Source organism: Antennarius striatus, chromosome 12, assembly GCF_040054535.1.
Source record: "Antennarius striatus isolate MH-2024 chromosome 12, ASM4005453v1, whole genome shotgun sequence".
NCBI classification, from domain to species: Eukaryota; Metazoa; Chordata; class Actinopteri; order Lophiiformes; family Antennariidae; genus Antennarius; species Antennarius striatus.
The window spans coordinates 15,636,738-15,648,625 of NC_090787.1; the positions used below are offsets into that span (position 1 = coordinate 15,636,738).

The window sequence follows — 11,888 nt, forward strand, 5'->3', positions numbered from 1 at the left end:
TTTGGTTACATTTTTAATGAATCACAGAGAATAAGAAAATTCCTCTACTGGTCATAAAACATCCAGATTTATAGTGAAAGAGATTTTATTGAAAAATGGAGTCATCAACTTGGAAACAACAAATGCCTTAGTGCTGATAAAAAACAAATTCAGAGGTTAATCTGACCTGCATCTTCAAACGGAATGGCTGCATGTATTACAGCTTTCAAGATCGTCACAGCTTGTTGCAAACCAAGATGGATACTGGTGCTCATCTGTCTGGCAGAGGCAGACAGACAGACTCTTTGTATGAGCAAGACCTCTACATCTTCCTCAGTCTGTCACCCTTGTCTGGAACAAACTTAAGATATAAATGATGGGATTCTACTGATCTAAAACTAGAAAAACCTTCATCTGTATACAGAATATTCACTGGTGTACCCTTTATTTCTGCCTGTCAATTGGATTACACCACTTTGGTATTAACCACACGATTTCAGACATGGTAGATGTTGGTCTAAATGTTGGATCATCTTACATTTATTGTATCCTGTAGTATCATACATTCATGTACAAACAGTATGTTGATGAAGCAGAAATATCTATGTCAGTCACATTGTGGATAACCGAGACACTTATATAACCGATGATTTAATACTGATTACATTTGTTGCATAAAGGTCTGAGTGAAAGAACCAAAAGCTGGAGAGAATGTACAGAAGGCTGAATGTTTGCTGAAGGACATAAAACATTAAAATTCAACTCCCTCAATTAATTTTCTTATACACACATTCCATAACAGTATTTTGCATTTAGTAAGAACAAAACAATAGAAATGAGATACATTTAATTCAAATCATTGAAAATGAAACATACATTCCATATGGATCAATTATTTACAAAACTGCTCCAGGAAGGAGGCTGGAAAAGTTAAGTGCAATGTCGCCACCTGGTGGCCAGACCACTTCACTAGCGAGTCAAAACAGGACCGACGCTCCTATCTTGAATTCAGCTTAGGAGAAATACTGAAACAGGCTATATTGTCTCATCACAGCCGCAGTCTGAGCCTTCTTAAATATATAACCAAAGAATTCACATCAACTCACATTATTTTAGATCGTAAAGTGAACAGTATCAAGTTATGTCATTTATTGATCTGCAGATTTAGTGCAATCAGGTCAGCAAGTCAACACATGGCTTACTTTAAAGTTACAATCGTTGTCATGGGTTTGGAAAATAGAGAAATATGAAACCTGTTGTATGAAAAGATAAATAGTTTATCTATCTTTAAAGGCACTTTACAGTAACAAACTGAAGATATACTTTATGAAAATGTCGAATAATAAGGGAAAGCTTCACAGTTTATTCCATATCAAGTCCCTGTTTTCTCTTAATGCATCTTTTATTTTTTGCAGCGGGGGAATGAAACGGTTGGTTGTGGGATGTAATTTATACTAATCTATTATTAAAAAGAACGTCACTCAAGTGCATACCTCTGCCAAGGCCAAACCCATTCACTGTTCAGCTTTCCTGGCCCAAGTGCTCCTCTCAGTAAATTGTCAGTAGTTTTTGAGTAACAACGGAAAAGTTGAAATAATACTTCACAATTCAAGGACAATTTTAAAAAAAAATCCTTCGTCAATTTTTGCATGAAGATTTGAGGGATTCTTTCCGGGCTTAAACAAATTATCCAACCTACACAGGGACACATCAAACATAATCTGAACTGAACAGCTCATATTTTGACTAAAAAAGAAACGACTTATGAAGCCATCTCACACCAAGCACTGAGCATCGGTTCACTTTCAAATCTCATTTATCTCTCTTAGGTTTGGGCTTTAACTGTTCAGAAGTGTAAAGTGTGCAATTGTCAGGTATCACCTGTTACCCTGTTCTCACTTGAAAGGTTTTTTCTTTTGCAGTTTGTTTTTTAGGTTTTTCTTGTCTAGTTTACATGATCCACTCAGAGATCTCAGAGAACATCCGGTCCGTTCTCTACTGTTTGCATAATTAGCCTGTGCGTATGTTCTAGCTCCACTCACTCTGTCTTTGTGTCATCTAAAACAAATTTTCTGTGCTTTCTCTTTGGCCTTAAAAGTCCATCCTCCTACTTGTCCCTCTTGCCAGCTACTAAATCTGGTTGTGGCTCTAAACCGCCAGGTCATCTTGGCGAGCGCGGCTGCTGCTCCCGCTGGTTTTGCTCAGGCGACGTTTGTCCCTCATGCAGTGCAGCAGAGGCGATGGGGAGCAGCTGTTGGGAAGCTGTGTGGGTGCTTGGTCATATCTCATCCTCAGGAAGTCCTCCTCCTCTTCCACAGTGTCGCAACTGTGATGTCGCTCAGTGGCCAAGTTGACTGAGTTCTGCTGCAGTGCCATTCTGTTGTTAAAGGGCTGAGAGGCCATGGAGGTCATTGGGTTCATGGAGCTCGGTGCTGCCAGGCACTGGCTGAAATCGGGAGGTGGAGTGCAAGAGGCCGAGGGCTGAGATGGGCTGCTGGGCTCCAGAGCTGCAGACGCAGCCACCGTCACGGCTCTGTGGTTGTTCCTCTGTATCACCCTTTTGCGCATAAATCTCCTGAGGGTCTTCCAGCTAAGGTGGTAGAGCTCCAGCACAGAAAGCAGCAGAGACACACCGGCCACCACCAGCATGAAGACGATGAAGACATTTTTCTCCGTGGGTCTAGACATGTAGCAGTTGACAGGGTTGGGGCAGGGCCAGGCCTTGCACAGGTACAGTGCCTTCAGGAACACCCCGTAGATCAAATACTGCACCACAATAAACATCACCTCCATCACGGTACGGATCAAGATGCTCAGCATGTAGGTCTGCAACAGCGCTCCTTTTAGTCGGACATGACCAGTTCGTTCAGATGTCATCGCTTTTTCACTCTCCTTGTGCTGGAGGTACTCCTTATCTCCTTCCAGGTCTCCTTCATGCTCCCCTCTTGCCTCTCTCTCCTCCTGCTCCTTTCTCCTCTGCTTCTCCTCCCTGCGCACTGTGTGCATGGCATGGCCCATGTATATGAGGGATGGTGTGGAGACAAAAACGATCTGCAGCACCCAGTAGCGGATGTGGGCGATGGGGAAAGCGCTGTCGTAACACACGTTGGTGCAACCGGGCTGCTGGGTGTCGCAGAGGAAGTCGCTCTGCTCGTCGCCCCAGGAGGACTCAGCCGCTGTGCCCAGAACCAGAATACGGAAGATGAAGAGGACGGTGAGCCAGACCTTCCCGACCGAGGTGGAGTGTTCCTGGACTTCCTCTAGGAAATTTCCCAGGAGACTCCAGTCCCCCATCTTTACTCACAGATCCAATGAACACCTGAGACACGAAAACTGGAGAGGAAGAAGAGAAGGTGAAGAGACACTAGTGGTGCAAAAGGAAAGGTGAAAGGTGGAGGATAGATAGAGAAGGGAACAATGGGAAAACAGAAACAATCAGTCATGAACAGCTGTAGATGCTCTGTATTCCTGTAAATGAAATGGGAGTGTTTGAGCATAAAAATAGCCTGACTGACGGAATAGCTTGAGGTCTGGACGCTGGCATGAGAACAACTGTTTTCCCTCGATAGAGGCAAAGAGGGTAGAAGTTGTGGGGTCATATAAATGTAAATAGTTAAGTTATTTTAAGAAAGATATTTCAAATATTATGCTCTATGTTTACATTTCTCTTGTTCATTCCAAATTGTGTGTGAGAGACACAGATCACCAGAGGGAAAGTGAAAGCTGGCTGTCCTTTTAACGCTGTGACCTGGACTGAGCTGTGCATCCATGTCGCTTGTGGACCATTACTAACAGACTTCCCTCACAGCATCACAACAGCAGCTTAGAAATCATCTGTGCTACAGAATAACCACCGACTCAAACATGCAGCAATCTGGATCTACATCAGCCCGTCCAGTGTGTGTTTGTGTGTGTGTGTGTGTTTTCACCTCTTGACTCCAGCATTAGTGAGAGTTTGGTTAAGACCCAAACATGGCAGCAACAGGCTGGCAAGCCTCAGGCAAGAATCACCCTATAAGGCTGTTCACCAGACAGTTTTACAAGACCAATGAATGACCCTCGTTATTGAGGAGTTAGGAAAACCCATCAACTTCTATTGAGACGTGACCTCTGACAACCATATGCATTGAGGAACTAAGTGCCGGTTTTAACTATGTGATTAGAGACCGAAGCCAGATGACATATAAACTAAGATAGAAGAGCTTTAAGCAACGGTTTGACAGGTTTTTCCGAGACGTCACACATCTAAGGTTTCTGCCCTACTTTGCAAGGTGAAAGAAAATGTATACATTCCTAAAAAGCTCTGTGGTAAAGACAAACAGTTTGTGTGGAAAGTAGACTGTATGCGATAATCACTACAATCACTCAATCACAGGTAATAGTCTGTCTCACCACTGATCTCCCTCCAAGTGTAATCCATGATCAGTTGCTTCCATAATAAGTCATTCTCTGGTGTCGTCCACCGTTCAGGGGTCTGAACAGAAAGACGCATGTGAGAGACGTGGTCCCTGACCACCTATCCCTCTGTCTCCTCCACCCTCCCTCTCTCTATGAAGTATATATATGGCAATAAGATCAGAGCGTTGTGTTCTTTATCTGTAAAAGAGGGAAAGGCAGGGAAACAAAACACTCATAAGAACAAGAGGAAATGTTCCACCTCTGTTCCCATGGAAGGTTGATGCACCACTGCATACCACAGTTAGTAGTCTGACAATTGTTTTCCAGCATGACTCTAAATGACTCTAATACCTTTAAATAATGTCAGACTGGTGACGGTCAGACCGTTGGTAAAGCAGATTCTCATCGCACTCAGGGAACTGGCTAAAAGCCCTCCTTGGATAAAAATGATGAACTTTCCTGGAAGTAAATCACAAGCAGCCAGAGAGTTGGATAAAGGAGTGTGTGAGTTTAGCCAGCACAATACCAGGAGGTTCATGTTACACCGTCACACTCTTATTGGCTAACACTAACAACAGACCTTCCTCACCTGTACAGATCCTGACGTGATAGTCTATGTTGTGAATGCATGGAGAGACCAGAATCAAGACATGTTGATTTTGGGTTAGGGTTAGGCATATTCTAAATAGGTTTTTTTTTATATATAAGGCGCACTGGATTATAAGGCGCACTGTCGGTTTTTGAGAAAATTAAAGGCTTTTAGGTGCGCCTTATAGTGCGGAAAACACTACATCCAGAACCCACTTTTAGAGCAGTAATTCAGTCTTGGGGCAAACATGAAAGAACCCATTCAGAGCCCAAACCAGCGCTAATCCACAGCAGTGGACTGGACATGTTCCTTCACTGAGGAAAGCAGACAAAGTGGAATTCAGATTGTCTGGTGAGGCGCAGCGGTCTTTGTCATTTCCTCGACTACCCCTTCCTGTCCTCGGAGTTAAGTAATCTCAAACAATATGATTTCCGAAGGCCAAAAGGGGCGAGGTACTAAAAGGAGCAGGAGAAGGGAGGTTAGAGCCCAGCTGCTCTCTGCTTTAAAAGCACATTCCACTGCTGGTCACCTGTGTGAACATGGAAGCCTGGCAATAAGTGTGGATTTACTGTCACACGCTGTGCCCTTAGCTGAGTGGTCTGGTTTGCCTGTAGACCATCATGGCTGTCATATTTGTTTATAATCTCCGTGGCAGAGTAATGGACAATCTGGTTAGAAGGTGTTGAGGACAGTGAATTGCGCACAAGGGGTATTATGCACCTCAGAGTTATTTCTGTTTGACGTTGATTGAAGCGTCATGGATGAGTCAAAAAAGCTCCTTCGAAAAATGAAGGATAAGAGTTATGACAGATATCGTGATAAACTAAGTGAGAACATAGGTAAGGGGTCATTTCATCAGTGCACCGTCAACTGAAACTGAACCGGACTGGTTTCCAGTCAGATGTGTATGCACTGACGCTGAAACAGTCTGTACAACAGCCAGACAGCTGAGGAAGACGTGTCGCTGGAGGGCGGTGAGTTGGTTCAGGAAACAAACGCCTCAGGCTGGAGACAGAAGCGGGTGGAAGAGATAGTCATGTTTTCCCTGCTTGAATCTGACACATGGAGCTGTGGCTTCAGATTTATGTTCCAAACTTAGTATTTGAGAGTCGACTCAGTACCAAGAAAAGACACCCTTATTCTTTTTAGTCAGCAGCTTATGACCCTCAGAATAAAAACCTGCTGCTGACGAGCTGAAGAGAGACATATTTACCATGGCACTGACGATCTGTGTGTCCACAGAGCAGCAACAACAGGGGGCAGGGTTGATTTAAACATTCCTCCAGCGAGCTGCACCTTTCAGCACTAAGCTGTGTTTGACAGCCTCCGGATCCTCGCAGAGGACCGTCTGCTCCACGCTGGCAGTTAGATGGCAGCAGTATACATTTTCTTAGCCAGCTTCCCTCTAATGGGACATGTTTAGACTAACATCAATGGAGGAAAAAGTATTTACGCAGCCCTATGCATTAAGCAGGGTCGTGTTATGTGAGTCTGAAGCGATTTTCTGAAGATGAAGCCAATTCTTCAGCAAACCTCTCAACATGCTCTTTTAACAACCTTATCACCTGACAAAGTAATATGTCTTTTTAATTACAAAGTAAAATAAAGAAAGAAAACTACTTAATTTCCTGGAATAATTGTCTGTATTTTTGTAATATTCTAGATACTCTCAGACTGAAAGGTCCTGAAGTGAAGACTTCAAGCTCTGAAGCTGTGTGACGTCTCTGAAGAACTTAATGACCCTGTTATCTGCTCCAGATCAGAATAATAACAGGATTCAGGACTGAATCTCTTCAGTAATACATTACTTAAACACATCCACATTATCCATGTCAGGGCACTGTCAGTTCAGCAACCCGACCACTTTACACCAGAAGTTTGATCACCACAAATATCCACAATGTACTTTTAGTTTTTCAAATAAAAGTGAAATTATCTATTTAGATTTTAACGCATGCGTTGAAATTGAAGTAAATATGCATTATTTATTTTACTCCAAAATGCCAAATTAAAGTTTGATTTTAATTTTGCTTTGCCAAGTCTGTGGATGTTTTGAGAATATTATACATGTTGGATATTCCTTATTTAATACATAGTTTCTCCCTGTATCAAATAAGTAGACAAAAAAGTAGATGTAAATAATAATTATCTACAACAGTTTATTGCTAAAAGATCATGAATATCACACTTGTATTTGTATTTTGATGTGAACTCCACTGAAGAGATCTTGTGTCCGAATAAAGTAAAGGTCACAATTAAAAAAAAAAATCACTTTGGACAAATTTTTTCGCTTAGTCACATTACATTTTATTACATGTCCTCATAGTGTTTGTCTCTTTGTCTGTTGATTGTTTGTTGTTTGAGAAAATCTTTTGTCTCATTATCACCCGAAATACTAGAAAATACTAATTATATGAAATTACCAAGGGAGATAAATTCATAGCAATTCAGTTTACAACATTCTGACAGCTCACCGAGGTTTCAGGGAAACAGCTGCCACACAACACATGGGACAAATGTATACAAACCACACAAACTGCTAATACGTAATACAAGTTTCATCCATCCTATCTGACATCACCACACATGATTGAGTTAACACACTCAGGCTGATGGTATTCAGTAGGGGGTTGTTTGTTTTTGTGACTGAAGCCGTATCAGGTCATTATTGAGATGTAACAAAAGGACATAATGATCATTATCATACACGATGTGATGCTTTTAATCTTGGTTGTTGACGTGTGTGGCGGGTCAGTGTGAGGGTGTTCAGCAGCAGCTGTTTAGCTGCAGGATCCCACAGATGCCAGGATTACAATCACCGATGACAATGTTTAAGTTTAGAGGCATTGAGCGGTAGGGATGCGAGGCGGGGAGAGTCTGACCTACAGAGTGGATCTGATGTGGGTTGAGGGGGAGACTAACTCCTACTCATGTGAGTCACCTGTTGTCACCAGCAAGCCAGCATGGATATAGGCTGCCATATATCAGCCACACCAGGAGAAGCCGGCAGGCCACTGTGCTGCTCGTTACCTTACATGGCTGCTTGGCTCTTCATCTGCCTACTTCTGTACACAGACCCACAGCCCTGTGATGATCTATTGTTCGGCTGCATATGGCATTATTCTGGAAGGATGCAAAGTGTTTCATGGAGGAACATTATGACTAAGACACTCCTATCTCCTGATCCAGATAGTTGGATTTCTAGCACGTTTGACTTACGATATATTTATTCTATTGTTATCTTTTAGATTTAGTTAACCCCAGTTTCTTTTTTATAATCTTATATAATCTTATTATATTCCACTGAACTAAATGTTAAAAACTTTAAATCATAAAAACACAGACTCCAGTTGAAGATCTTGGTGTCTGATGATCTTGTCCCAGGTTTTAATGTGAAAACTCATTCCAGTAGTAAAATGACTATTTTTAAGATCATCTCGAATCACATGAATTTATACAATCTAGTTTTCTGAGCAGGTATAAACAATCAATAAACATCTTCTTATAAACTTTATTAGCTACATTAATTTTTTTTAGCTATATTAATTTTTAACTTGTCAAAGTAAGAAATCAAAAAATCTATGTGGAGGCCAAGTGAATGAAACGACTCAGAAATATAAAGCCGGTAGAATCATCTCGACCACAGCGCCAGATGTTTCTGCACCAGGAGAAATAATCCACTGGTTTACCAAAATATTCTTCTAATCAGAGGCCACATTGGAGTCTTCTCATTCATACGTGAAGTCCACCGACTTCTGCAAGGGCTTGTGTGTTTTTCTTCAGTTTTAATCACATGACATTTGCTAACAATACAGAATATTGAAAATAAATATTGATATATTTTCCTAAATATAGAAGCCGGATACCTCTTTCACCACTGATGCAATAATGGTTTATAAAAAAATAAAATAATATTTTTGAGTTAGATTTTTCAGATTTATTTAGGTCAACATATAATCTATGACCTATAATAAATAGTGCGCATTTTCATTTAGTGTGTATTAATTTATTAATGAAAAATTATTTTTTATAAATTGATAACTCATTTTGTCAGCAATACTTCACATTAGTGTCCAAATTTAAAAATAAATGTACATTAGAATCATAATTATCTTGAAATTTGGAGATGGAAAGATCAACCACTCAATGCACGTGAAGACAAGAAAATGTTGCAAAGTCGTGGTGATGGAATTAAATCAGAAATTCAGTCGCTTGTTCTTTGGACTCTACAGACACAAACAACTCCCCATCTTCATTCAGTCTACACACATTGTGGGCGAATATCGTTTTAAAGTCTCCAGAGCTGCACTATGTTTGAATTTGTGATTCTCTTTGGAGAGTTTTGGGCAGAGGAGGGTGGAAGACAAAGACAGAGAGATTCAAGAAGTGATGGAAATACTTGTTGAGTAGTTTGTCAGACCACCAGGTAACCTCTTCCATCTCTTAAACATACCTCTAAAGATTAATGTCTTTACTAAGACTAATGTAGTTCGCTGCCGTAATTTTAAGGTTGCTCACAATGTTCCCCAGAATGTCTGCATACTTTCTGTCTTTCATCTTAATTTGTGATTTTAAAAAAAAAACAACCATTATAATCATATTTATAGCTCACCTACTTTCTGTGCTGAAGGCTGGTCGTGTGATCCTTCAGAGGCTCCTCTGGTGGAACAAGTCTTCCTTTAACTCAGTAGAGAAGTGACAGGTGATGATGCAGCAACCAGCAGATGACCACAGACTCAGCACAGCGGTGGGAACTCAACTTCTTCTGAAATTCAGCAGGGGCTGTGTCATCCCAAAACAAAACTGTTCGTCCACACAGGGGGCATGAGAAGAAAAGCAGGGGCATCACGAGAGTGCTTCTCCCTGTGGCCCTCCCTTCTGTCCCTCCTACGTCTCCTCCCCGCCCCCCCCCCCCACCACACTTCCCCTTTCTTCTTACATCCCCGGGGCTCTATTTTTTGCTGGGAAGCATTCTCCTTCGACGAGACGGGAAGTAGAATTGTTTTCTGGGATCAATGGAAATACTGCCGAAAGTCCAGAGTGCGCTGTGTGATCCTCAAGGTTTCCAGCTCAGTTGTTGTCCGGTGTTTAGTGCCAGACATGATGAAATTATCAGGATGCATGAGTTAAAAAGATGTTTATTATTATTTGTTAAAGTGTGTTTGTGTGTTTAGTTGTGAGATTAATTCAAGACAAGCTAATGAATGAATGGAATAAACATTCATGTGACTTTACTCTGGCGACCTTCAATTCAGTTCAATTAAAAAAACTTTAGTAGACCCCAAGGGACCTGCACCTCATTTACATCTAGATTCATAGACAAATAATTTCACAAAGAAGAGAGTCATAAAATCAAGTCTTACCATAAAGGATTATTTAATTTACTTTTCAATCTGTGCATCCCTGTAATGTTATTCCTCTCAATAAAATTCAAAGAGCTCATCCTGCTCCGCTGGACTCCCATCTCTGTCTTGTTTGGCTGTAGAATGAGTGAGTTTTCGCCTGTGAACCAGTCTCTTTGCTCTGCAACCCGCCTGCAGATACGAGCCACATTATACAACAGAATAGTTCAGTTTTGATTCCTCCTTGCTGATGGGCCAATATGCTTTCAAAGGCATTCAATTGGAACTGGAATTTCATGGTGAGAGTTCACAGTATAGGGGTCACACAAACTGATAAGGCTAATAATAGTCCTGTCGCTGACAGATGTGCCTCTAATCCTACATTTACACTATTCCTTGTCTTGAATTGTTAAATTACATTTTAAAAAAAATCAGATTTACTTTATATTTTAATTCTCCTCTTTCGGAAAACACATTTTTCTCTTTGACCGACTTAGATTAGAGCAACACCACTCTCTCTGTTTGTCCCGTGGATGTGGAAGGACTGCCAGAAGAGTCCAGGAAGTAACTGCGCCCAGCCAAGGAACCGTCTATCCCAAACTCCTTGAAACCATTTCTGTTACACTCAGTTTCTTGTTTTCAAATTTAGATAGAAAGTTATAGAATCACATATCTGCAGATTCACAAGGTTGGCGGGTCAAGACTACATCGGAGCTAAAGCTGCTATACGTAATTTTTTGACAAAATACTTTCAGACATATATGTATATATACACGTATATATAAATATATACTGTATATACATATTCAAAAACTGTCACCAGGATTTTAAAGTATTAAGTGGGACAGACAACCTGTGAAAGTCAGATTCTTACAGCCTCAGCTCTTGTTCTTAATGCCATTTACAACAATCCCCCATGTCTGAATATAAATCACTAGAGCCAGACGTGTGTCTGATAGAGACCTTGTGAGGGCATGAGTGGGAACAGAAAGACTGTTCACAGCACAAGAGTGGCTCCATCAAACCGACTGCTAGAAGACATTCAGGCGCGGTTCATCGCTGCAAACGGCATCAGCAGCACTAGATGGGGCCATAGGAGTCTGATTTCTTTCACAGATCATCTGAGTAATTTGAGGACAAGACCAAATAATGTTTCCTTGACCTCAGGAAAGAGGTGATTTTAAGTATGAGGGAAATGATCAGAGATCTGGTATAATGACTGCATTCTACAATTACAAATAAAACATTATAAAAGCATAGTAAAAAAAACATAACATAATAAATATAATCTTTAGCATATGCCTTTTTTAAATTTCCATTACACAGTTTCCTAGTGATAGAACACATTCGTTAACAAATGAGGTCGCGGTTACTTGCTTACTCTCCTTTAGGGAATGAAAAACACAAAAGTCCCAACAGATAAAACAGATGCAAAAGTTACCAGATAAAACAGACACAAATGTCAAGAGACCTACTGAGACATCTCCCACAGAAGTCTGCTAACCTTTGATTCTGCAGCAGAATCCGATGTTTGAACTGAAACAAGCTGAAAGTTCACCAAAATGTTCTTTGGGGAGACT

The 11,888-nt window shown here is 41.0% G+C and overlaps 1 protein-coding gene across 6 annotated transcripts; it reads right to left on the minus strand.

Moving 5' to 3' along the window:
* LOC137604995 (gap junction alpha-5 protein-like) lies at positions 1 to 9,823 on the minus strand. 6 transcript variants are annotated; one of them, XM_068329302.1, is made up of 2 exons: positions 9,583 to 9,823; positions 1 to 3,312 (listed from the first exon to the last, which is right to left on the minus strand). In XM_068329302.1, the coding sequence occupies exon 2, from the start codon at positions 3,271 to 3,273 to the stop codon at positions 2,128 to 2,130; it is 1,146 nt and encodes a 381-aa protein (XP_068185403.1). In that variant the 5' UTR covers positions 3,274 to 3,312; positions 9,583 to 9,823; the 3' UTR covers positions 1 to 2,127. The 6 variants fall into 6 exon arrangements, with proteins under 6 accessions (XP_068185403.1, XP_068185402.1, XP_068185400.1 ...); XM_068329301.1 differs by having other exon boundaries at positions 9,579 to 9,823; XM_068329299.1 differs by having other exon boundaries at positions 1 to 3,343; positions 9,579 to 9,823.
* Between the last annotated feature and the right edge of the window lie 2,065 nt (positions 9,824 to 11,888).